Source organism: Rhinatrema bivittatum, chromosome 1, assembly GCF_901001135.1.
Source record: "Rhinatrema bivittatum chromosome 1, aRhiBiv1.1, whole genome shotgun sequence".
Classification (NCBI taxonomy): Eukaryota; Metazoa; Chordata; class Amphibia; order Gymnophiona; family Rhinatrematidae; genus Rhinatrema; species Rhinatrema bivittatum.
In genome coordinates this window covers 356,792,581-356,819,290 of record NC_042615.1, presented here as the reverse complement: position 1 = coordinate 356,819,290, position 26,710 = coordinate 356,792,581, and the positions used below count along the sequence as shown (strand labels likewise).

At 42.9% G+C, this 26,710-nt stretch overlaps 1 protein-coding gene across 1 annotated transcript in view; it reads right to left on the bottom strand.

Moving 5' to 3' along the window:
* Positions 1 to 26,710, bottom strand: part of ANTXR2 (ANTXR cell adhesion molecule 2) — a 374,917-nt gene that overhangs the window by 151,482 nt on the left and 196,725 nt on the right. The window contains exons 11-12 of the mRNA XM_029600240.1: positions 24,313 to 24,391; positions 13,490 to 13,585 (exon numbers count right to left, since the gene is read on the bottom strand). Coding sequence (XP_029456100.1) covers positions 13,490 to 13,585; positions 24,313 to 24,391 — 175 coding nt within the window. The remainder of the gene's footprint in view (positions 1 to 13,489; positions 13,586 to 24,312; positions 24,392 to 26,710) is intronic.

Here is a 26,710-nt window from a genome sequence, read left to right as displayed (position 1 = left end):
TAGTGCCAGCAGTCTGGTTCCACCCTGGTTAAGGTGGAGCCCATCCCTTCGGAAGAGACTTCCCCTTCCCCAAAAGGTTCCCCAGTTCCTAACAAAACTGAATCCCTCTTCCTTGCACCATCGTCTCATCCTCGCATTGAGACTCTGGAGCTCTGCCTGTCTCTGGTGACCTGCGCGTGGAACAGGGAGCATTTCAGAGAATGCTACCCTGGAGGTTCTGGATTTAAGCTTTCTACCTAAGAGCCTAAATTTGGCTTCCAGAACCTCCCTCCCACATTTTCCTATGTCCTTGGTGCCCACATGTACCACGACAGCCGGCTCCTCCCCAGCACTGTCTAAAATCCTATCTAGGTGACGCGTGAGGTCCGCCACCTTCGCACCAGGTAGGCATGTTACCAGGCGATCTTCACACCCACCGCCACCCAGCTATCTACATTCCTAATAATCGAATCACCAACTATGATGGCCGATCTAACCCTTCCCTCCTGGGCAGTAGGCCTTGGGGAGATATCCTCAGTGCGAAAGGACAATGCATCACCTGGAGAGCAGGTCCCTGCTACAGGATCCTTTCCTGCTACACCTGGTTGGTGCTCTCCCAACATTCCAGTTTATTTATGGTTTGTGGTTTTGCCTATTCCCAGGATTAAGCCTTATAGTCTGTGATCCAAGATAGGTAGGAGGCTTAACTCCTTTCAGAACATCACCTGTCTGGTTGGGTTGTCTCTAGTGTTCCTGGGATTTTGCTGATTTTTGGAGTTTCTTGCAAGACCCCTGGTTCTTGTCCCAGGAAGGGATAATGGGGAAGTCCCTTTTCTGGGGTGGCCAGATTAGGGAAGACTCGGCCCTCTTCAGCTCCCAATCTGTGGTTAGTAGCCAGTATTGACCTGCTGCAAAAGAGATCTAGTTTTGGACGTTTGTGTAAGGTCTTTGCTTTCCTGTGGATCTTGGAAGAACATTTTTGCTGCCATTCTTTCTGCCCTAGGGTTAGGACAGAAGGAAGAACTGATTGTTCTCTGCTGCCTGGATTTTCATCCAACAGATCCCATTTGTTACCCAAAAAGGAGAACTGTGAGTAAGACTTTCTTGTTACACCTAGAGACCTGCAGCTGGAGTCTTCACCTTGGGAAGAAGTGGAATATTTGGGAGCCATGCAGTGTTTGATATCCTGTTTGACTGCCAGTATTTTGGAAAGGGATTTCTGCCAATAGTGTCCATCTGGCAAGGCTTACTTTCTATGCTCTGGAGGGTGAGTTTTATCCCAGGCCCCATCTGCTGAGGGACACTTGCATAGATAAAGGAAAGTTGGAGAACTGGGATATCAATTGGCTGTGTCAAGAGCTGGTGTGCAGAGTGACTTAGAATTGCTTGGAAGAATTGCTACAGTAAGGTTTTGTTTGGACATCCATTCTGGGAGTCCAAAGTATTTGTTTGGCATTCACATCTCTTCGACATACACTGAAGAGAAAACTCCTCAGGAGAGAAAAAGAGAGAGAGAGAGAGAGAGAGAGAGAGTCATATCTGACACCTTGGGCCTTGGAGGACTAATCCTCTCCCCCATCAGAAGAATCCGAACCACCTGGGGTTGTGGGACTGACAGTGAATTTAACTCATGAACCCAGTGTGACCCCCTACTTTCCAGGCTAATTACTGAAACAGGGGCTACAGTTGATTCTATATAACATATTCACCATTTGATTAATTAATTGTGTGCTGTTTTCACCTTCACCACATTTTGGGCCAGATGTACTAAAGGTTTTTTCGTATTTTGTGACTATAGGAAAAATGTTTAGTAATTAGGGCCTTTTATGAGGAAAGATTCAAAAAAGATAAAATGAAAGTAGAAAAGATACAGAAAAGGGTTACAAAAATGATAAAGGGAATGGAATGGCTCCTGTATAAAGCAAGGCAACAGTTTAGGACTCTTCAGCTTAGAGAAGAGGTGACCGAGATGGGATATGATGGAGGTTTATAAACTCACGAGTGGAGCAGAACAGATACATAGGGAAAGGTTATTTACCTTTTCGAACAGTACTTGAGGGATATACCATGAAACTAACAAGTAGCAGATTTAAAACAAATTGGAAAAAATATTTTGTCATTCCATGCACAACCAAACTATGGAATTTGTTGCTGAAGGATATGGTCAAGGTATCTAGAACAGCTGGGCTTAAAAGGAGTTTTGAAGTTTCTAGAGGAAAAAATGTCCATAAAGAATTATTAGCCAGGTAGATTTGGGAAAGCCACTGCCGATGCCTGGGAGCAAGCAACAAGGAATGGAGCTTCTCTTTGGGATCTGCTGGGTACTTGTGACCCAGATTGGCTAATCAGAGACAGGATGCTGGGCCGGATGAAACAGGGTTCCTTGGATATCAGACGTCACCACTGTGAGATAGACAGGGCTATGAACATTGCCTTTTCTATTTATTTATTTATTGAGCACTTTTATATACCGATATTCATGTAAAAAAGTACATATCACTTCGGTTTACAGCAAAACGAGAACAAGCATGTAAGAATGCATTACATCAAACAAGGGATACAAGAACTGGGATCAACAGAACAAATAATAATAGGCTCTTCCAGAGAGCAGGAGATTAAAAGGGACAAAGAGTCATGTTACTAAGAGATTAACACAGAGTCATGTTGCTAGGGAACATAACTTGGATTTCTAGTCAAGGAGAGGGAATCAAGCTCAGGAACTAAATCCAAGTCTCCAGTATGGCAGTGCACAACAATGGCACCAAACAAGTGGGATGGCCCCAACCCAAAATTTAACCTGGCCACTGTTGGAGACAGGACGCTGGGCTTGATGGACCCTTGGTCTGACCCAGTATAGTAAGTTATGTTCTTAAAATAGATTTTTAAAAAATATATAGTCGTTTTAGACAGATGCTTTTCCTTTAGCCTGCTCAGTAAGACTTCTGAAATATAATTTCCTAAGATTTCACTTCATGCCAAAGCTCAAAATCTATGATCTGTCAGTTAGAAAAGACCATCTCTCGGCACACTCAATGGCCCATTAACAGTGCAGACCCAGATTAGATTCCCAGAGCAAGTTCCTAAACCTTAGGTTTGTCCAAGCTGAGGAGGCTGAAAAACCTACTAAGTGACTTAGTAGATACAGTTGGAAGTTACCCACTACAAATATTTGGGGTTATGCTGCCGTTCCTTCAGAAGCATACTTGTGTTCTACGGCAGTAGTTCTCAATTTGGTTCTCGGGCCCCCCTCCACCGTCTTATCTTCCCCATTCAGTCTGGTTTTTCAGAATATCCATACTGGAAGCAGTGCATACGACAACACTGCATCTCTTGCATATTCACTGCGGGTATCTTAAAAACCAGACTGGCGGGATGAGTCCAGAGGACCAGACTGAGAACCACTGTTCCAGGAAGGACCATGATCTGAGTCTCAATCAGAGGATGGGAGGAGAAACATGAATTAGAAACCCAGGTAGATGTGAATGAAGGCTTAAGGTGACGGAGCATAAAAAATAAAGGAATGCATTTCTTTCATTGATTAAACAGAGCTTAATATCTCCGATACCATTAACCAAAGGGTGGAGGCAGTTGCAGTTTACTTTAGAAGTTGTAACAACTATATTTTTCCTAGCTTTTGTTTTGCATCCCATCAAGCTACATATTTTCAAGTGCAAACTTAATGGGAGGTAGAGGAGAAGAATGCAGAGGAAGGGGCAGAGGACAGTTCACTATTACCTAATGCATTTAAATGAGTATTCAGCATTTAGGCATATCTACACCAAGTGAATAGCCGGCCAGAAACTGAGATAAATGATGTTACATAATGGAATGGGAATTTGGAAGGAGGAGTGAAATACATTTTAATGTATTAAAGATATTACTGTCAAATAAAACCAGGGTATATTCAGCACTGGGTATTCAGCTTAGTTTTGCTTGGCAACACTTTACTTTAAAAGGCAATCCAACATAAGATCAATTAACAATATCAGTACAAGGAAAGCCTATTAATATTTAAATTACTACTAATGACTGAGGCAACCTCATTCAGGAATTAAGCGATTTTTACTGCATTTAGATTACATGCAGACCTACCAACAAACATACCATCACCAGCCCTAAGTATTACCTGTATGTCAGCTAATGCTTTACACATGATTGCGTATTCACTTTTCTAGGTATGAATGACTGCAACTGTCTTACACACTCTGGGAAGGACACATATACATATGGAAGGTCAAGTCCAATGGGCCAAGTGTGCTGGTCCCTCCTCCTTTAATATTCTCCTCCGCCTTGCACAGAACCGAGATTTGCTTCATCCTAAAACTTTCTGGGAATGTAAAAATCCCAGCTGCGATATAGTAAGGCACGTGTGCTTCTGGCACAGACAAGGCTGCAGTCTGGATATGCTTGGGACATTATATGCAGGTGTTCACAGAGGGTATCAAAGGAATGCAACACGTCAATGTTCTGAGACAACACTAAACTATGCACTGCCATGAGCCTTGCAATGCACTTGATGCACGTCTTGCACATTTGCATTGCACTTTTATGCAAGCCATCGTGCATTACCGAACCCTGTATATAGCTTTTTTGTTCTATGCCTGCTGCTACCCACATTGTTAATTTTTTACTGATATGCCTGTTTCCGGCAAGTTTATTGACCGGTTGTTCCTCTATTTTTCCACCTTGGCAGTGTTGCCAACCTCGCTTATTTACCGCGAGATTGGGCTTCTTTTTGAAGTCATTCGCGGTTTTTTTTTTCCGACTCGCGGGTTGCTTTTAATTGGGCTTATTTTTTCTTTCGGTCGCGTTTTTTTGGGCTTGTTGGGCGGGACCTGTGCGCTGAAGTCTGAATCATGTTACACTGATTGGCTGCTGCTACGATGAAGCCTGTGTCCTTAGCAGGCGCATCCTATCCCTATATTGCAGCAGTAAGAGCCAATCAGAGTGAGCAGACAGAGCTTTTAATGCACGCCACACCCGGTCCCGATGTGAGGAGAGCACGTTTTGTGGGCAGAGCGCAGGCAGCGCAGCAGACCCAGCCAGCTGAGTACCGCGTCCTCCATCCAGCACTGCATCGCACGTGGACGGGAAGGCGGGCAGCACGGCATTAGAGCTCAGAGCAGCAACATCAAAGGAATCAGACTGCAGCTACAGCCAGGTATCAGGAGGGGGGAATGATTATGTGGGGGCCAGAACTGTGCTCGATGGGGAGAGGGGAATGATGATTATGTGGGGGCCAGAACTGTGCTCGATGGGGAGAGGGGAATGATGATGATGTGGGGGCCAGAACTGTGCTCCATGGGGAGAGGGGAATGATGATGATGATGTGGGGGCCAGAAATGTGCTCGATGGGGAGAGGGGAATGATGATGATGTGGGGGCCAGAACTGTGCTCGATGGGGAGAGGGGAATGATGATTATGTGGGGGCCAGAAATGTGCTCGATGGGGAGAGGGGAATGATGATGATGTGGGGGCCAGAAATGTGCTTGATGGGGAGAGGGGAATGATGATTATGTGGGGGCCAGAAATGTGCTTGATGGGGAGAGGGGAATGATGATTATGTGGGGGCCAGAACTGTGCTCGATGGGGAGAGGGGAATGATGATGATGTGGGGGCCAGAAATGTGCTTGATGGGGAGAGGGGAATGATGATGATGTGGGGGCCAGAAATGTGCTCGATGGGGAGAGGGGAATGATGATGATGATGTGGGGGCCAGAAATGTGCTCAGAGGAGGGAAGGTGTGAGAGAGGCAGGTATTTTTTAATTTGTTCTACTCCACTTGATTTCATCTATTTTTTCCCTCATTTCTTCTCCCTGCAGCAGATCACCTTTACAAAAAAGATCCTTATTTTGGCAAAAAAAGCTTGTCTATACCAGCTGACTACAGGTAAGAAATGTGACATGGAAACTTTCACTTTTAGCACTGCCTCTGAGTAACGCAGATGTTGAAAGAGTATTCTCTCAAGTAAATTTAATAAAGTCCAAGACAAGAAACCGTATGGCAAATGCAACTCTTTCGGCAATATTGCAAGTACGTTATGGCATGAGACGCCAGGGTATTTGCTGTACCAGCTTCGTGCCAGGTAGTAATATGCTGAAGCGATTCAATGAAAATATGTATCGTGACAATGCTGACCTTACAGACAATGAAGAACTGGCTGATATCAATTGTCACACTTGTTTTAGTTAACTGTGAGAGCTACAATTTATTACAATAAAGTCAGCCATTATGTGTGCATTACAAAAGTATTTCAAGTGTTCAATGTTATAAGAAATAAAAAAAGTTTCAACTTCACGTGTTTTGGGCTTGTTTTGGGCTTGTTTTTTTTGGGAAAAGTGCTTGTTCTTTCATGAAAACCTGGCAACACTGCACCTTGGCCTCCTCATTCCTTTTGATCCCAACCCAAGCCCTGTTCTATGTATTTTCCCATCTTTTTGTTGAATGTGAACCGGCATGATGTGCCCACTAATGCCAGTATAAAAAAGTTCTAAAATAAATAAATAAAATAAAAGGTAACTACAATGAATAAAGGGGAAAAGAGTTTCTGGCAAGATAATTCTGATACACCAATACTGCACCATCTATGTTGAGATTTATCCACAACACCCTGAGGGCCTGATTCACTGATGCTTTTTTTCCCCCCATTTTCTGTCTATGAGAAAATACTTTGATGAATCAGGCCCTAACTCCTGAAAAAAGGTCCACAGAATTTTTAACGTCCACATTATCCCAAGCTTAATGCTTCACCCACTCTCAGCAGTACAGTGCTCTCTACTACCACACAGAGGAATCTATTCATCACTGTCTAAGAGGTAAAAGTCTTTCCTACAGAACCACTAATACAACTTTCTGTAATGCCCAGTGGTACCTTGGAAGTCTCTACCAAAGAATTGTCCCAATCCAACCTTGTTTTGATTCTGATATCTCACTGCACCAGAATACCAAGTGGCACTGTTACAGATATATCAAGAAATGACCTATGGGACCTCTCTGGGGGTCTAAAATACACCTTAGTTAAAGATGTCTAATCACCTGGAATACTCCTGGATGAAGAATCAAGCTTGTTTCTGCTGTATGAAGTGAATGTGAAGCAAAGGTCAAAACATGTCAAACAAGGAGCAGCTGAAAGAACTCCAGGATAACATTAATAGACACAGATTGGGAGAAGGCTATAAGAAAATTCTAATTTGTTTGAATATCCCTTGGGGCCAGTGGCATAGCTTTGGGTAAGCCTCAGGAGCCTGTGTCCCTTCAGGCTCCCAACCCCAGCAGTAGGGTCATGTCCCATCTAAGTCAGTCCCTTGAAGGTGCAGCAGTTAAAGGGCCTAGAGACTTTGCAATCACTGCCAGTCCATTATTCCCTGTCTCTTTAAGGGGAATAACCTGAATGTGGGTGGGGAAAACAACACTGCCCTTGGGCTAAACCTGTAAATGTTTGGGGCCATCAAAGTCTTTCAGTTTACTTTTGACAAGAAATTATTTATCCTCCCCCAACACTTCTTAGCCCCTTAAAAGTTCAGGAATGTTCGGGCTGGGTAGAAGCCTAATTACATACCGTATTTTTCGCTCCATAAGATGCACCTGACCATAAGACGCACCTAGGATTCAGAGGGGGAAAATTTTTAAAAAGGTGTGCTAAACCGGCTCTGTTCCCGGGCGTATGTGTGTCTTATGGAGCAAATTAGGAGGTGTGCATACAATTTTTTTTGTCCCCGTTTCGTTTTCGAGTCTGGGGAGGGCCATTTTGGTCCACTCCCCGGATCAGAAAACTTTTATCGTTCTCTTTCGTGCAAAAAAACCCCAAACCAAAACAAAACCCCACCCCATCCCTTCAAATTTAATTAACTATAACCCCCCACCCTCCTGACCCCCCTCCCCCCAAGACTCGCCAAAAGTCCCTGGTGGACCAGGGAGCAATCTCCTGCTTTTGGGCCATCGGCTGCCAGTAAGCAAAATGGTGCCGGTGGCCCTTTGCCCTACTACTGACTATCCTAGGTTTTTTCTTTTATTACTTACACACCATCCATAGTAGTAGTAAAGTTATGAGGCAGGGGTCTCTGTTGCACACCTGTGCATGTAAGTATATACACGCACATCTATTGGCCTCCCCCCCACATGCCTATGGCACGCCCTTTTTTCTATATTTTTTCACATGTATGCATAGCCGGAAATATGTGCATACTTGGTTGGTTTTTAAAACCCACGCGGCATGTGCCAACCAGTTTTGCGTGTATCTCCTAGTTTGGATGCACAACATGCTAATACATCACACACCGCAATATTTTGTCTTGGGACACAAGATTTTATCGCAAGTTACGAAATTTACCTACACAATGCGGTATTTAAGAAATTTGCCTAACCAAGCCCCTTTTTTGTCATAGCCACTAACGCGCCACATTTCCTTGCAGTTTATAGCAATTTGATGAATCTAGGCCTTAGTCAGCTAAGTGGTGCGGTCTGAATCGACCTCCATTAGTGGTCCCACTTAACCCGACTAACAGTTTATCAGGCTAAATAGACACATGAGCAAAGGGAAGGGCGGGGGTGATTGGGGGGTGGAGCTATTTATCGGCTAACTTACTCAGATAAGTGCCGATATTCAGCCTTATCTGGCTTACTGAGCTGGATAAGTAGGACACCTATTTGATCACTGACTATCTCGGCCAAGTTAGCAGATAAGTTTAACCCGTTAACTGGTTCAGTCGGATAGTGACTGAATGTTGGCTTCAGTGTCTTTTACTTGAGCGCCCTGAACTGCGAGAAAATGAAAGATAAATTCTTTTAAATAAATAATAAATACAACAAGAATCTGGGCATTAAAAAATAGCAAGAAAAAAATAAATGATGATAGCAATAGTCTTCATGTTGAGGACTTTTGTACTGTTTAGGAAACTTCCCTGCGGTTGACATTTTTCAAATGACCATGCAGACTATCTCTGACCTCAAGCGAAGTATGGGGATTTGTGATGTCTTGGCCTCTAAATGCTGAATGGAACCTTATCCACTGATGCAAGGAAATGTTTTCAGATGGTTTCAACTGTCCTCCATCAGCTTCCAGTATCTTATAAAACATGCCTAACTTATGATGGTTAGATGTAAGGGAAAACATATGGATCGATTTTAAAAGCGTTGTCGTGCAAAAACTGCCACATACATGCATATTCAGGCTTTTGATGGATTTCTTTGTAGGCCTTGCATGAGCAATGCACATTTTAAGATATCAGGAAGTACACACATACATGCCCATGTGCAAGTCAAGAAAAAGGCGGCGGAAAAGCGGTGGGGCATGGGTTTTCTGAGGCAAGACGAAGATTTACATGCATACGTCTACATTTTAACAAAGGTGACCATGGCGGGCATTGGCTTGTTATTTGCCTAATGTTACGGGAGCAAGTCAGGAGATCTCGTGTTTTAGAGCGTTTAGCACAGCGTGAGGGTTCAGGGTCAAGTGGAGGGTTTGCAGGATGAAGAACCAGGGACTTGAAGATCTCAATATAGAACTGGGCAAACTGGTGAACTACTTGGAAAAATTGTTTTTTTTCCCTTGCATGAGCATGTTTAAAAATCCACCTTCATATGTGCGTAAAAACCGCTGAAGCTCTATCTGAAATACTTCTGGGTGGGATACTTTAAATGATAAGCGAGTACTCGCGAGCACAATTTAAAATTGCAGCGTCTCTTCACTTGTGCGCCAATACACACGTTTATGGGTGCATGCTCGTTCCTTTTAAAATCGACCTGATAGGCAGAAGGAGGAGTACTCTCTTGGGATGGTAATGAAGTACTTGGGACATAATAGCCCATAGCATGCATCGATTTTTAACGCAGAATGCTGAGTGAAGAAAATCCTTCCAGTAGAATCGCATTTAAGGTATGGATACCTGAATACCCTTCTACTTTCGACTATTACTTATCTCTGATTCATTAAAACGAAAGGTTCTAAAGTCTACCACAACACATGCCCTGCTTCTCTCTCATATATATTTCAAAACAAGCACTGGCAGTGTCTAAATTGTGTGCTTATGTTCTAGATCAATGCATACTGATTGTGCAGGGTTGACATTGCCAAACCAAAGGAAAGTATTCGAGCATAAAAGGACACATTTAATGTGTGCTGAATTTAATGCAAGTTTTCATATAATACAAAGGCTTTGCTGCCAAGAATTACCAGGAAAAGATATTTAAAATAGAAAATTAAATTAATGGTTACATAATGGAAGCTGAAGGAGGGCAATAGAAATCATCTGAAAAAGCTTCCTTGCATCAGTGGATAAAGCTCTCTTCAGAATTTAGGGGCCAAGACAGTACAAATCCCCACATTTCACTGACAGTCAGAGATAGTCTGCACGGTCCTTTGAAAAATTTCAAATGCAGGAAAGCTGCCTAAACTGTACCAAAGTCTTCAACATGAAGATTATTTGATTGTTTATTTATTTATTTTAAACCATTTCTTTATCGCCTAACAGATTACATCTTCCTAACATGTATTAAAACAATTAAATACAGTTTCTTCAAGATTAAGAGAAAAACCTCCATAAATCCATTAACCATGCTGAATAATATTGTTCATCTACTGCTAGCTATATTTATTTTCTTGCCTTTTTTTTTTTAATGCCTGCATATCAGAATCTAGTCCTACATCTGACTGCAGAACACAAGGATATTTGAAATTACCATATCAGAGCAACAAAATCTGCATTTACACTGCTAAGATGATACAAACCTCCAATTTAAAACTATTAACATTAGGGTAATGAATAATAACTACCGAAATGGTGGTGCTGACAGCAGGATAAAGAACATTCATTACTAGATGAAAAAGGAGGATATGTTCACAGTCCTGGCTTTTACACTGAGAACCTTGAGTACAAACACTGCCTACACCTCTACAGTTACCCAATGCCCAGCACTGTGCTAATTTTATACTGTTTGTGCACACTATGCAAGGGGAATATGATAGCTACCTCCCGTGGCCATTCCAGGTCATAATATCGGTGCAATAATATTTAATTTTGCCATCTAAATTCCTGCTTAGCATGGTGGTTAAATATTTTTCTTTTTTCTGATGTCCTGTATTGTCTGTTTGATAATCTTTGTATGTTGTCATTTTATGAGTGTTATTATTGTCTGTATACCATGTAAAACTGCCGACCCCAGGGTTTATAAAATCTAAAATAAATAAATATGGAAATTATTGGTTTTTTTCCAAGGTATCAATGCCTAAACAACTTGAGCATCTATGATAATGTTGGGGGCTTTTATTTCACATTTATTTCTAATTCAAAATTTGTATTAATTGTACTATATACGCCACAAAGGCCACTCTCAGTTCCCAATAAAGTGCAGGCTACAATTTAGCTTCAACAGTGACCCAATGTTTTTCCCACATTGCCAGCGCTCTTGAAAAAGGATGGTTGCTTTAGGAGCTAATTTTTTAATAAAGTTTCCTTGTAGGGATGATAAGGAGAATTGTTTTCCCCCAAAATTTGGGTGAAAAGGAGGAGGGGGATCAGTGGGCCTGTCGGACCTGCTACATTTTTTATTTATGTGTGCAGGAAGGGGAATGAAGGAGCTATTGGCCTCATATTGTTTGTGTATTTGGAAGGGAAACTAAGCTAGTGTTTAGTTTCAATGACAGCCAGCTTAAGGACCCAGCACCCTCATTTTAGCTGGCCACAAGGCTAATCTATTAAGGGAAGAAAATTTTTACTAAGTTAGTTTAGCATATGAAAATAGCAAATAGTACATGTTTGCACTATTTGCCATTTTAGCAAGCGAAGCAGATTTTGAAAATTGTGCCCTTTGCAAACAGTAAAATGTCAATGTAATTCTACACTGGCGAAATTTTAAATACATTGCTAATGAGGGTACTGCGATGAAAAATTATGTATAATTAAGTTTAAATTATGCTCATTGTGAATATTGGAGGGTCTAAATATACCTTTTTTGATGTGGAACAATTAGAGGGTTTTTTGCAAAATAGGACTTTACCTAATGATGCTGTCCCAGAGGTGTTTTGAATCTGTTTTTCTTTTCTTTCCTAAATAACCTTGAGTTTGTGATATATATATATATATATATACACATTTCTTTTCTTTTCTCTCCCAATTGTGGTTTAATTAATAGTGATTATGCTTTTGCATTATTTTTCTTTTAAATCTTCTTTTAGTTCAATTCCATGCATAATATCCATGATTTTTTAATGTCAAGTTGTTCTCAATTTGTTATTGATTTTGACATTCAGCACCAAGAAATTAATAATAAAACAGTTCTTGATATCAGACCAACATCAGTACACTGTTCCAGCCTGAAACTTCACAAGAGCACAAAGCTAAAAGCTTTTAGCAGAGACCGGGGAACTGTAACACATCTGGCTCCTGGCTGACAGGGATGAAGCTACCTCAGATAATCTCGTCTTCCTACTCACTCCAGGCTCCAAAGCTTTCCCCTCTGTACCCGAGTCAGGCGTCACACAAGAATTTGCTGCAGGCAAACACAGCGTTTCTGTTCTGTGCAACACTTTTCAAAAGGCACATCTGAAAAATGCACTGTATATGGTGTTTTAGTCGAACCAAGCCATGCAAAATTCTTTTTATATTTTTTTTTGGTTGTTTTGTTGGGGAGCAGGGGAGAGGAGGTTTACGGAAAAATGTCTTGGAAAGATTAATTTTCACTTCTCCTATTCCATAATTATCTCTCTTTTCAAGAGTGGATTGCACATTGCAGACAGCAAAAGGGCAAGGCATTTGGTTCTCAGCTTTATCGGGAATCTTTATAGGTTGTGCGATATTTTAAAAACCCAACAAATAACATGTTGTAGTGCATGAGCTTCTAAGATCACAAAGGTCCCTTCTTAAGGTGACCTCAACCTTGAGTAAAATGCAGGACTGACATTCGCAAGCAAGCCGGATAAAAATACTTGCAACTTTTCAGCTCCTCCAAATAGCAAAACCTCTACAGCCCACAATTACTATGGAAACAAACTGAAAGAGCAGCCACCAAAACGCCAGTTTGCAAAATGTTGACTACCAAAGAATTTCCTCTGCGCAATTCCTATATTTTTCACTGCTGTCACAGCAGAGAGATTATACAGCAAGAGAGTCCTGTTGCTCCTAGGGGACCGTTGATTTTACAAGCAAAATGATGATACTTACTCACAGTTTCTGTCCTGAATATATACTGTCCAGATCCTTAAGTGCAAAAATAGCAGTAAAGACAAAATGGCCAGACAGTGCACGTCAGAAACTGCAATACAGAAACATCTGTACTAAACAAACACTGTCTAAGTTCCACCATACACTCTCATGAATGGTTCAAATCCCACCCTAAGCCTCAGTAAGTAATGACAGAAAAAAAGAAGAAACTGAAGTGAATGCAGGACTTCCTAATTATAACTATAATCTTAGATTTGAGGCCTGGAACTATTACACTTTTTTTTTTTTCCACACAGATGCAGAACAGGAGAAAAGCCTTAGTATATCAGGCCCTTGGTTATTTATTACTTACCAATTTGCAGCACAGGGGCCAGAACCACCACATAAGAGCAATGGCCAGCAAGAGCAATATCACTAGAATCGCGATAACAGCCACAATACCATTTGACTGCAAAAAGAAACAGAAGATATATTAATTGATGCCAGCTGATTTTTCTTAGTTATAAAAACCAAAAGCCAATATTTTCTTACAGCACTTGCGTTGCCCCTGCTTGGCCACTAGTGTCAATATTTTAATGTTGAGATTCTTCTAACAGCAGGAAGAGCAGAGAAAGTTCAGGGGGGGGGGGGGTTATGTAATTTACTAGATTTACAAGGTGGGTCTTCCCCCAAGGGGCTGGAACAAATGAGGGAATATAAAAATGCATCCCATGAGGCACCAAGAGGAGTTGGTTAGGAGTTTCTGATTTGGAAAGACCGGTGAATGGAGAAGCAGTTTGAAGAGTAAGGAGCTGGGAAAAAGGGGGAAACAATCAGAAGATGTTATCTTGTCCTGCCTCTCCACTTCTTTGGATTGTCTGTGGGAGACAGAGAACCCTTCCTTGGTAGCCCAGAGGTTAAGACCTAGGGCATTTCCCTAGGTTTAACCTCTGAACTACCAAGAAGCAAGTGGGAAGATTTTTGGGGGGTAATCTACTGAGTTGTGAGTATTGTGGGACAGATCAAGAGATACTCTGTCACATCTTCTCGAAATAGCAGAGAACTTGTGAAAGAAGGGGCAAAGGGCTAATCCTGGAAGAGACTTATGGAGTATAAGATATGATTTCTGGAAAGTAACCTTGAAGTAATATTGAGCTGGGTATACTTGTATTTGGATGTTTCTACTGTGAAATCTGACCTTGAACTGCTGAAACTGGTTCTCTTCTCAAGTAAGCTTTTTCTTTTTGGACTACCAGCACTGCATGGATAGTGTGTTTATTTTGATGGTAAGCTCCACCCAGTTTGGCTTGGAAGTGTTTCCTGCTCCCATTCCATGGGACCCAGAAACCTTTTGCCCACCCCGGTTCAGAAAATCCAGTGCCCTCCAGGGCTGGGAAGGTGACCCCCTGATGTGCAGTGCCAGCCATCTAATTTGACTAGCCAGCTCTGGGTGCTGCAATAGCAGCCTAAATCTGTCTGACCAGCACTCATCAACCCTCTCCCTTTTTCCAGCCTCCCCTCTCGCCCTCCTGAGCAAAAGATCTAGCGGCGACAACTGGGCCCTCAATCCACCCTCCCATCCACTCGATTTCAGAAAAAAAACCTTCCCCACTTCATCCCCACCTCGACCCTACCAGAAGCCCCCCTAAAACCCCTGAAAGCTTCCCCAGCTGAGCCAGGAGCAGGACAGGCTTACCTTCTCCTGGCCTGGTATCCAGCATTACTCTGACAAGGAGGTAAGCAGGTATCCCGCTCCTTGCTATGCTAGGGAAGATTTTGGTGGGTGTGGCGGAGGCTGGGGGGCTTTTGATGGGTGGGGCAAGGATAGAGATGATAAGGAGAATTCTTTTTTTCACCAAAATTGGGTGAATAGGAGGAGGGGATCAATGGGCTTGTTGAACCTGCTACATTTTGTATTTATGTTTGCAGGAAGGGGAATGAAGGAGCTATTGGCCCCATATTGTTTGTGTATTCAGAAGGGTGGGGGAGGACCTGGCCAGCTAGTGTTTAGTTTTAATAACAGCCAGCTTAAGGATACAGTCTGAGCATCCTAAGTTTTGCTGGCTACAAGGCTAATGTATTAAGGGGAGAAAAATTGTACTTAATTTAAACATATAAAAATAGCAAACAGTACATGTTTGCACTATTTGCCATTTTAGCAAGCGAAGCAGATTTTGAAAATTGTGCCCTTTGCAAACAGTAAAATTTCAATGTAATTCTACCCTGGTGAAATTTAAATATATTGCTAATGAGCTGCTGCGATGAAAAATTATGTAAAATTAAGTTTAAATTACACTCATTTACTATTAGCGCATAGAAAAGCTTTGCAGCAAAATTTTGTACACTATTTTTACCAGGCTAATCTGCATGTAAATCATGGTAAAAAAAAACTGCAGACAGAAAATTGCTAATGGTGCACAAAATCTGGCGCACCATAGTAAAACAGCCCTTAAGTTTTAATTGGCTAGATTTAGGTTGATTTTCGTTTAGCTATGTTTAGTGCCCAAGCATTTTTTGAGAATTGGCCTCCTAGGAATCTCTTCACATAAGGTCCCATCGCTGCTTGCGCATGTGCACTCAAACTTGCTTCTGTCTCCCATAATGTTAGGTGTCACCAGCTCAGTCAGTGGATGTGGTGCCCTCTTTCCTTGCAAGGACTGCTATCTTTGTATCTCTGAAGCAATAAATACATATTTTATATACATATTGATCATGGAAAACGCATTTCCCTAAACTTTCTACATGTTCGTGCCTTGCTGTGCTTTACTATTTTGTTCTGTCTATTGAGGTCTAACTTGTCCAGCTACCAAATTAAAATATTTTAGTGGGATTTTTTTCAATCTTTTTTATTTCTCTACCTTTCTTAGGTTATTTTCTCTCTATTGTCCATCCATATCATTTCCTATCCCCACATCTTTCTCTTCAGATAGTGCTTCATCTCTTCCTGAACAAAAATGTAAGACGTCATAGAAACACAGAAACATAGAAATGATGACATAAAAAGAACCAAACGTCCATCCAGTCTGCCAAGCAAGCTTATGGTAGCATCAAAAGTATCAGGCTTTTGTAGTAACAGCCGCATCAGCAAGTTATCCCCATTCTTATTTGTTTTCCCAGACCTTAAAATTTAGTGCCCTTTGTTGGTTGCTGTCTGAATCGGATTTCCTCCCCCCTCCACCCCTCACCGTTAAGGCAAAGAGTAATATTGGAGCAGAGAGCAATATTGGAGATGTATCAACAGTATGAAGGCTTATTGGTTAAGGGTAGTAACCACCACATAGCAAGTTACCCCCCATGCACTTTTTTCTTCATTTCTATCCTTTAGCCCTTAGGGATCCACAGTATTTATCCCATGACCCTTTGAAATCTTTCACCGTTTTTGTCTTCACTACCTTCTCCGGAAGGGTATTCCAGGCTTCAACCACCCCCTCTGTGAAGAAATATTTCCTGATGTTGGTTCTGAGTCTTCCTCCCTGGAGTTACATTTCATGACCCCTAGTTCTACTAATTTCTTTCAAATGGAGAAGTTTGTTGATTGTGCATCAGGAAAATCTTTCAGGTATCTGAAGGTCTGTATCATATCTCCCCCGCACCTCTTCTCCTCCAGGGAATACATATTTAGGTCCTTCAACCTCTCCTCATAAGTCATTTGATGGAGAGACCCCAACATTTTTGTTGCCCTTTGTGGACCGCCTCCATCCTGTCTCTGTCCCTCTTGAGATATGGTCTCAGAAATGACAATACTCCAGGTGAGGCCTCACCAAGGACCTGTACAAGGGCATTATCACCTCCTTTTTCTTACTGGTTATTCCTCTTTCTATGGAGCCCAGCATTCTTCTGGCTTTAGCTATCACCTTGTCACATTGCTTTTTCCATATTCAGATCGCTAGACACTATCACCACAAGGTCGCTCTCTTGCTCCGTGACAGCAACCCTTCACCCCCTATCACATACAGCTCTTTTGGATTACCACACCCCAAAAGCAGGACTCAGCACTTCTTGGCATTGAATCCCAGCTGCCATATCTTCGACCACTGTTCAAGCTTCCTTAAATCATGTTTTATTCTCTCTACTCTTTTCGGCGTGTCCACTCTGTTGCAGATCTTAGTATCATCTGCAAATAGACAAACTTTACCTTCTATCCCTTCTGCAATGTCGCTCACAATGATATTGAACAGAACCTGTCCCAACACCGATCCTGTGGCACTCTGCTTAACAATGTTCTGTCTTCAGAGTAGGTTCCATCTACCATCACTTGCTGCCTTCTATCTGTCAACCAGTTTGTTATCCCCTTCAACACCTTGGGGCTCACTCCCAGTCTTCTCATTTTATTCATAAGCCTGTGTGGGATTGTATCAAAAGATTTGCTGAAATCCAAGTATGTCATATCGAGTGCTCTTCCACTATCCAATTCTTTAGTCACCCAATCAAAAAGATCAATCAGATTTTCTGACAGGACCTTCCCCTGGTTAATCCATGCTGCCTTGGGTTGAGCAACCCACTGGACTGTGTTATGGTTTTGAATGTTTGTGGGCCCCTGGGCCGACGGGAGTGAAGGTACCACCCACAGGGAGGAGCCCTGTGAGTCTCACCATCAGGAGGCAAGGTCTCGGCAGGTTTCAGACACAGCTGTGGAATAGAATCTTTATTAGAGAGAGAGGGACTGCCCAAGAAGTGGGCAGTGCAGAGACAAGCACAATGTTCGTGAGATGGGGTAGACCCAGAGGAAATACCTCCTAGTAGTAATCCAGTAATGGTCCGCAGAGCGGGGTACACCGATAAGGTCCTCTCGTAGAGATGGCTTGGTAGTGGCCTGCAGCACAGGGTACACCAGCAGGGTTTCTCAAGTAGGTCAAGAATGGTAGAGGCCCACAGCTCGGGGTACGCCAGAGGATTCCCACAGATGACTGTATGAAGGAGGTCCACAGGATGAGGTGCTCATTGGAGGTCCTATGAAGGTGAATGCAGTAGTGGCCCGCAGCGTGGGGTACACCCGAGATAGGAAGCAATCCAAGGATTCAGAGTACTCACAGCAAGGTGCGTTCCAGCAGTAGTCCTGAGATGCAGGGTAGAGCGATAGCACAATGCAGAAGGCCCTCCAAGGAGCAGATAGCCAGAGACAAGGCAGGGCCCCTGAGAAGCGGGTACCCAGAGGGTGTCTTGCCAGAGTAGGAGCTGGAACGGAAGTCTGTAGTGTGAGGTGCGGAATCAGCAATGAGGGAACTCACTGCCAAGTCGTCAGTGGTCAGGTTCGGTCGGCTTAAGTATCCGGGAGTGGAGACATCATCAGCGGGGGACACCCCTGATGTTCCCGCCAAGCAATGCTTAACCTGACCTGTATGCGCGCGTGCCTATGTGATCCCAGAGTCAAGATGGTGGTCGGCAGCGCCCATGCCGTCCTGGGAACGCCAGGTGGGTCAGCAGTAGCTGGCGGACGCCGCCACTTTCCCCAATGGAATCACTGAAGAGAAGAGAGAGGTGAGCAGAAGTGGTCGCAGCCGTCTGAGACCAACGGGTGTAACAGATTGTAGATAGTTCACTCTCCTTTTCTTCAGCAGTGTCTCCATTAATTTTCCCACCACTGAGGTGAGGCTAACCGGCCTGTAGTTTCTAGCCTCCTCTCTGCTCCCACTCTTGTGAAGAGGGACCACCACCACTCTTCTCAAATCTTATGGCACCAGTCCCGTTTCCAGGGATCTATTGCACAGGTTCTTAAGTGGACCCGCCAGAACATCTCTGAACTCCTTCAATATCTTTTGAACTTGGGCTCTTTCAATGCCTTTTGAACTTAGGCACGTCACTTCATCTTCCATTGCCTCAGCTACCAACTTAGGGCTTGATTTACTAAGGCCTTTTTTTCCTGTTCTATGTCTATGGGAAAAAAAGCTTACTAAATCAGTCCACTACATCCTTTTTCTCTATGGTGCTATATTTTGGCAGGAAGAAGGCATATATGCTTCAGAGAAGATCATTCTTAGCACCAGCACATGGAAATAGATGTAGAGATAAAGGTACTAGACACACATGTAGAGAGATTACAAGCAGTGTCCTCAGGTATCGCTTTCTCGGGCATTAGCACGAGTGTTCCAACAGTGATCCAACATTAGGGATGTACAGTTGGGAGAAACGAAATAGGAAATGACAACAAAATTTTCTATTTCATTTTAGATCATTTTCAAAACAATTTAAATTTTGATGAAACTTAATTGGAATTTCGTTTCGTTTTGAAAATTTAAAAAAGTCATTTTACAGACCTAGGCCTATGCCTATGCCTGAAACTGGGGCCTGCCTAGGGAATTGGCTGAGAAACAAAGCAGGAGCCCTGGCCTGCGCCCAAGCGTGACTCTGGCACCACAACCTAGCCATATGCTTGAGGCCAGGACTTTGCCTACATATAGGCTGCAGCCTGATGCAAAGACTGCAGCCGAATGCCTGAGCACAACATTGGAGTTTTAGACTAGGCCCTGGCCTGAAACCAGGGCCATGGCCTAGACCTGAGCCAAGGCCCAGACCTGGAAAATTTCCAGACACCAGACTTACTTTATCTGTCGGGGATCCAACACTTTGACCCAGCCCGACAATTGGGTTTCGACCAAGCCATGGTCCAGGCTCGGGCCCAGGTCTGACACCAAGGCCTAGCCAGGTGGCCGGGTCCAGATACCTGCTGCTGGAGGCAGGAGTGATTGCCACATAGATCCTCTTCGGTCTTCCTTCTTCTGTCTTCTTTCTTAAAATGACGGCATTTGCTGGGGACACACTGGAGTAAATTAACTTCAGTGTATCACCCTCAGCAGAAGGATACACCAGAGTTAATTTACTCTGGTGCATCCCCAGCAGATTCTGTCATTTGAAGAAACAAGACAAATGAAGGAAGAAACCTATAAGGCCTGGGATCCAGCCTCCGAGGCTGGGCCTGACCCTGGGCCAAGGCTCATCATCGGGCCTAGATTGAGGCTGAGGCCCAGGCATAATGACCCAGCCTCTGGACCAGGCCCTGGCATCGGGCCTGTGCCCAGGCCTTGGCTTAGGCCAGGTGTTGGGACCTGGCATCCGGACTGGGTCCTGGCGTCGGGCCCAGGTTTTAGGATCCGACCTCCAGACTGGGCCTGTGCATCAGATCTGGGCCAGGGCCTTGTCCTAGGCTGAGACCAAGGCATCAGAACTAGGACTCCGTCTGAACCCTGCATAACCTAATGTGGCATGGGCCTACACAAGGCCGAGGCTTCAGCCTGAGCCTAGGCCTTGCCTGTGGATACCCCGGGACCAGGTAAGTTGGGGGAGGATCCCGGCCCTGGCATTTTTCCAGGTGGCGGGGATGGGTGGTGGGGACAGGAGGCCTTGGGATGCCCTGTTTCTTTTTTTCCCCCCTTTTTTAATGTATATTTTGTTTTTTTAAACTAAAAAAAAAAGAAATAAACATTAAATAAAACTAAATTTGGGGGGGGGGAAACCAAAATCGGAAAATGAAACATTTTTTTTCCTTGTACACCCCTACCCAACAATCACTGTTCAACTGCTCAGTCACTCATATGAAAACAAATTCACTGCACACATCCTTTCACTGCTTTTATGATGCAGGTGTCTAAGAAAAAGGATGAACTATTGAACTCCCTGCTAGTGCACACTTAAAAGACTTTTCATTTCCTGTTTGTTGTACAATGAAAGCATTTTGGACAAGAGGAAAATGTTCAGTTCATTTATTAGCCTGTTGCCTCACATCTTTCCACGTGCAGCCAGAGCTCCTGTGTGTTATTTCAAAGCCCCAGTTCCTCCAATCACAAGTGTATGCATTTATATGTCACACTGCACCAGTGCTTAATGCAAACAGAAACTGAAAGGAACTCAGAACCTGCACGTAAAGATCAAGATAAATTTAAAAAAGCATGGATGATGTGGAAAAGAAAATGCAGAATAGCTATTTACCCTTACAAATAGTACTAGGTTTAGGAAATACTCTATGAAACTAATTGACAACAGATTTAAAGCAAATGTAACAAAGTATTTTTTCAAGCAATACACAATGAAGTTGTTGAATTTACTGTCAGATGGTGTGGTTACTGTTAATAATATAGCTGGGTTTGGACAAGTTTTTGGAGGCTAGATCCACTAACAACTATTAGTCAGATAGGCCTGGGGAAGATCATGTCTTACTGTTAGAGCTGGGAATGGTCAACAGTGAATGGATCTCCCCATTAGGATCTGCTGGGTACTTCTTTCAAGACACCTCAGATGGCTGCTGCTGAAAACAGGAGTTTGGGTTCGATGGCCCATGCTCTGACCCAGTATGGCATTTCCTAAGTTCACTTATCTCTTCAACAGGATAAAATTCAGTTTAGTACATGGGGAGGGTAATATTGAAAGCCATTTCCATGGGCAAAACCGTGTTTCACCCGCAGAAATGATCTTTTACAAAATTATCCACCTAATATGCGGTCCAACTTACATGTGTATGGCCTGTATGTGTAAGATTACCACGACTGACTACAGGGGTTCCCAGTGATGGAACTGGGGGAGTTTGCACCTACGCACATACTTCTGCATTTCAAAAGCATGTGCATAATTTTTTCTGAAAAAGCTCTGCATACATATTAGCAGGGGTAAACATGGGTAGCTTTTGTGGGATCATTTTCAAAAGGGAAAAGCAGTCATGTACTGTCCCTTTAAAAACCGGTGTAACATCTGTGGGTAGAAAGTATCCTATGACTTTACACCAATGAAGACATTAAACATTATCCACACAGAGGGTAATTTTCAAAGGCATTTCCACTGGTAAAAGAGTGCTTTAGCCATGGAAATGGCTCGTTATATAACTACCTGCTCAGTATGCAGGTAAACTATGTGCTTATGTGGCGATCTCTTTGGGATCAAGTCCAATATCACACTGGAGCTCTAGTTGCACTCAAACGTATAGTGTACACACAAAAAGTGCAAGAATAAATTTTTTTCTGGTCAAAGTTAAAAAATAAATGCCTTTTAATTCTTATTGCGGCTGCTCCTCTTATTTGAACACAATTTTTAGTGTGACCATAGTCAAAGACCTGGGAGGAGACTGTAGGGGTGGAGCAAATCACTTGCCACAGCACCACTGTGTGGTAGCTGCAGTGGGAGGCTGTAGCTTGCTCAAAAGCAGGCTGCAGCACAGATCTCTTTGGCATTTTGATTTGGCAGTTGGAGGAGAAAGAGTTCTTCTGGTTGAGTTGGGTGTTCCCATATTCTTGTTGTGCTAGGCCTCATGGCTTGGATTTTGCACTGAATAGGAAGGGGACTATAACCGTGCTGATACACAACCTGTCTAGTGAGGGTGCCTCAAGTTTTCAGTAAGATTTTTGGATTTGCTTTCTGGAAGTTTTTCCTGTGAAATCCTTGGTCCCTGACGCAGGATAGGGAATTTTGGGGAATCATAAGAAAATAAGAACTTAAGAAGTTGCCATACTGGGTCAGACCAAGGGTCCATCAAACCTAGCATCCTGTTTCCAACAGTGGCCAAACCAGGTTAAAAGTACCTGGCAAGTACCCAAATCAACTTGATTAATAGCAGTTAATGGAATTCTCCTCCAAGAACCCAGCAACAAATTCCAGAACTAAACTGTGCATTGAGTGAAAAATAATTTTCTCTGATTTGTTTTAAATGTGCTACTTGCAAACCTCATGGAGTGCCCCCTAGTCCTTCTAATATCTGAAAGAGTATTTAGCCGATTCACATCTACCCGTTCTAGACCTCTCATGATTTTGTAGACCTCTAGCATATCCCCCCTCAGCCATCTCTTCTCCAAGCTGAACAGCTCTTACCTCTTTAGCCTTTCCTTAAAGGGGAGCCATTCCATCCCCTTTATCATTTTGGTAGCCCTTCTCTTACCTTCTCCAGTGCAACTATATCTTTTTTCAGATGCCGTGACCAAAACTGTACACAATACTCAAGGTGCTGTCTCACCATGGAGCAATACAGAGGCATTAAGACATTTTCCGTTTTCTTCACCATTCCCTTTTCCTGGCCTTGCAAGAGAGTTCCGGTTTTTGCCTTTTTGTGAACATTTGGTCTTTTGTTTTGAGGGGAAGATTTGCTACTATTCTTCCTGCCCAAAAGTGAGGAAGAAAAGAGTCTATCCCACTGTGTGGAGAACCAGTTTGCCAGCCAGAGAACTGTGAGAACTTTTGTTTATCTGGAGACCCTCACTGGAGTCTTCATCCTGGGAGAACTGAATTTGGGAGTTGTGGAGTGTAGGATAACTTTTGGACCTTGAGTACTTTTGGGAAGTGACTTCTGCCCACATCTAGAAGACCCCCTACTCATCTGGGATCCTCAATTTTCCATGCCTTGGAGCATGAGATATTCCTGGAGCCCTAATACTGAAGGACAACTGAATAGATAAAGAAAAGCTTGGAGAGCTGAGAACAAGTGTTGCTAGTAAAATTCATTTTAGAACACCCAACCCAAGTGTCCCGCCTGTTTGTTTGGCATTCATATCCACTACTATACCCAAGTATAAAATACCCAGAAGAGAGAGAGCTTGTCTCCCCCACACCTTGGGACCTTGGAGATATAGTCTCTCCCCCCATCAGAAGAATCTGACCCCTGGGGCCATGGGACTTTGAGTGGATGGTGCCCCAGGACACTCTGTGACCCCCCTGCCTTCCCTGCTAACAACCAGAAGTGGGGGCTACACTTTTGTCTGATATGCACTTACGTTTATTCATAGTGGCTGGAGGTATCTGTGGAGGCGGAATTGGGGAGAGGTTGGGACTTACCTGCAAACTGTTGGATTTTCAAAACTATGCAAATGTCCTTGAAAATTTCCTGTGTATAAATTAGCAGGTCTAATTGCGTCTGGGTACTTTTGGTGGGATAATTTTCAGAGCAAACATACGTGTGTAGTTCTATGGCGCATCTATGCAAGTACTTTTGCCAACTCCAGGGATATTCATTCCCGTGGGTGAGATTGGGGAAGAGTTTGCACTTGACGCACACAGAATTTTAGAATTTTCAAAAGGATGCATGAGGTTTTTCCCAAAATCCACCACCCGTGCAAATTAGCAAGTTGAAATGTGTGGGATCATTTTTCTGAGATAATTTTCGAAGTGAAGGCACCCATATATATTTTCAATTTAAAACATTCCCGGAAGATTTTGCACCAGTGAGGACTTTTTTTTTTTTTAATTATTCCCATAAGCTATATTTTAAAGCTCCCCTTTACTTACACATTCTGTAGCTGTGACAGTTAATGCACTGGTGATAGGAGTCTGACCGTCATTCAAACTCACCAAAACATCAAGAGTTCTAAAAGAAAACCAGAAAACAAAATACATACACAGTCTTATTAGTTACTTTCTAAATGGCTAAAACATTTGTATAAATGATTGCATATAAAAAAAAAGATTATAATAAAAAAAAAACAACCCACTAGACATTTCCAATTCTTAAACTCAGACAAATAATAACATATTGAATAGTTGGCATCAAAGCAATTCACTCATCAAACATGTAACAATTCCAGAATGCAAACTGTGAAAAAAAACCAAAAACCCTTTCTCGTTAAACTTAGTAATCTAGGTTTTTCTGCATGGTTTTGCACATGGCTTTCATTTTAAATAAGCACTGCATGCTCAAACACTGTGGCACAGGGGTTTTGCTTGCTTTATATTTTCCTTTAGATTTTTTTTTTTTCACTTTTCGCATGTTGGAGTTGCAAGGTGGCTTGAGGAGTTGTCACAGCGCCAGCTACTTACAGCGGTGTTACTAAAATATAGCTAGGTGGAAAATCAGTCGTGCTTCCCTACCGGGCCGTGCCAGGTCACCAACTTGGAAGCATTTTGTCACCAACCTGGAGCCTTTTTGAAACTTGCTCCCTTTCATTTATTTCTATTCATTTGATATTCCATCTTTATTTTTTTCCCAGGTAAGGCACAAGGCGGATCGCATGCAGTCAGATAATGCAGTATCCTTTGCAGCTGGTGTGGAAGGTGAAGGTCACTGCTGGCCCCAACCTGGGAACTTTCTCTTTAGAAAACTGCCATGGTGGAAGGTAATCGCTTTGGCGTGCTGGCGGGGCACCGTGATATGTAAAGCACAAGAGACAGGGTCGTCCTTCCCAAACCCACCCAATGCAGCAATCCCAACAGAACAGAGAAGGCCTCTAAATGGGGACAGGATCCCAGGCAAGTGAATACAAATCAATTCCAAACCTGTCATTTACAAATCCATAACAATGCCTCAAATCATAATAAATATTTAACCTGAGAATGCCACTGGGAATCAGAAAGCGCCCCAGGAACAGTGAATTTCATGGCACCTATGCTCACAAATGGATTTAAGACACTGTCCCACATGTATCAGAGGGGCAAAGGCAAGGACCTTTTACTTAACTAGCTTCCAGTGAACAGAATTAGCATACGCTAATTATGTGAGAATATATAAAATAACAGACCCACTTTCAATTCCTATTTGAAGGGGGCTTTGGGACTGTTCTTGTATGATTATGGGGGATACTATAAATGCATTGTGGGTAGTAAGTCTGTTGAAAAATGACAGAAAGAAACCTGGCATAAGCCCTCCAATTTGGAGCTGGACACACTTTTTTCATTTACGTATATGAATGAATATAAATATGAAGGCAGACTTGCTGTATCTGTATGGCAGCTTGCCTTTGGGCAGTGGCTCTAAACTCAGGCCTCAGGACCCAGTGTGCGCAAATCTTTCTCATGCACATTCGTTTTGGATATCCTGAAAACCAGGCCAGCTGATCAAAATCACTGCCTTGGAAGCAAAAGGACAACTGAGCCCTTGGATCAGGGTGGCCAACGCCAGTCCCGAAGAGCCACAAACGGGTCCCAATTTCAAGATATCCGCAATGAATATGCATGAGATCAATTTGCATGTGATGCCTCCACTGAATGCAAACGTAGCTCATGCATAGTCATTATGGATATCCTGAAAATCAGGCCAGTTCGTGGCTCTTGAGGACCAGACTTTTGGTCACCTCTTTCTTGGGCAATCAAATGCTTCTGCCTAACATCACAGCTGACTTTTCTTTCTCTCGATGTCTCCATCATAGTTATGTAAACCATGCACAGACCCTTCTAAGCGCTGCAAAAGCAATGGCCATGACAAGCAATGAAAAAGCAGCTTTAAACCAGCCATGGTTTTAAGTGCAACCTTATGTGCAACGTTTGGACTAAAGCAGCACTTATGAGCCAAGAGAAACCGTGCTTTGTCTAAATGCTAGCATTAGGAAAGAATGTGTAGCATCAGGGGAGGAAGATAATATTCTTTTGACTGTTTTCTTTCTAATGTCATCATTGTTTAGAGTTTGTTCCTTCCAGGACAACATTAGTACATCTTTATCAGTCTCCAGGAATGCAGAAATCCAAAATGCGTATTTGCACAATCAACTGTCTTCAAACAGACAAGAAATGGCCTCAGAATGGGCAACCACTGCATGCAGCAATGGAAACAGAGTCGGTGGAAACAGATAATTGCTTACATTTTCTAAAGGGAAACTCAGGGTAATTAATTCTAACAGTTCACCTATGAAATGATTAAAATTAAAATTGCAGGGCTGCCAAGTCACGCAGTTCCAGTAGGGAGATTTTTTTGTCA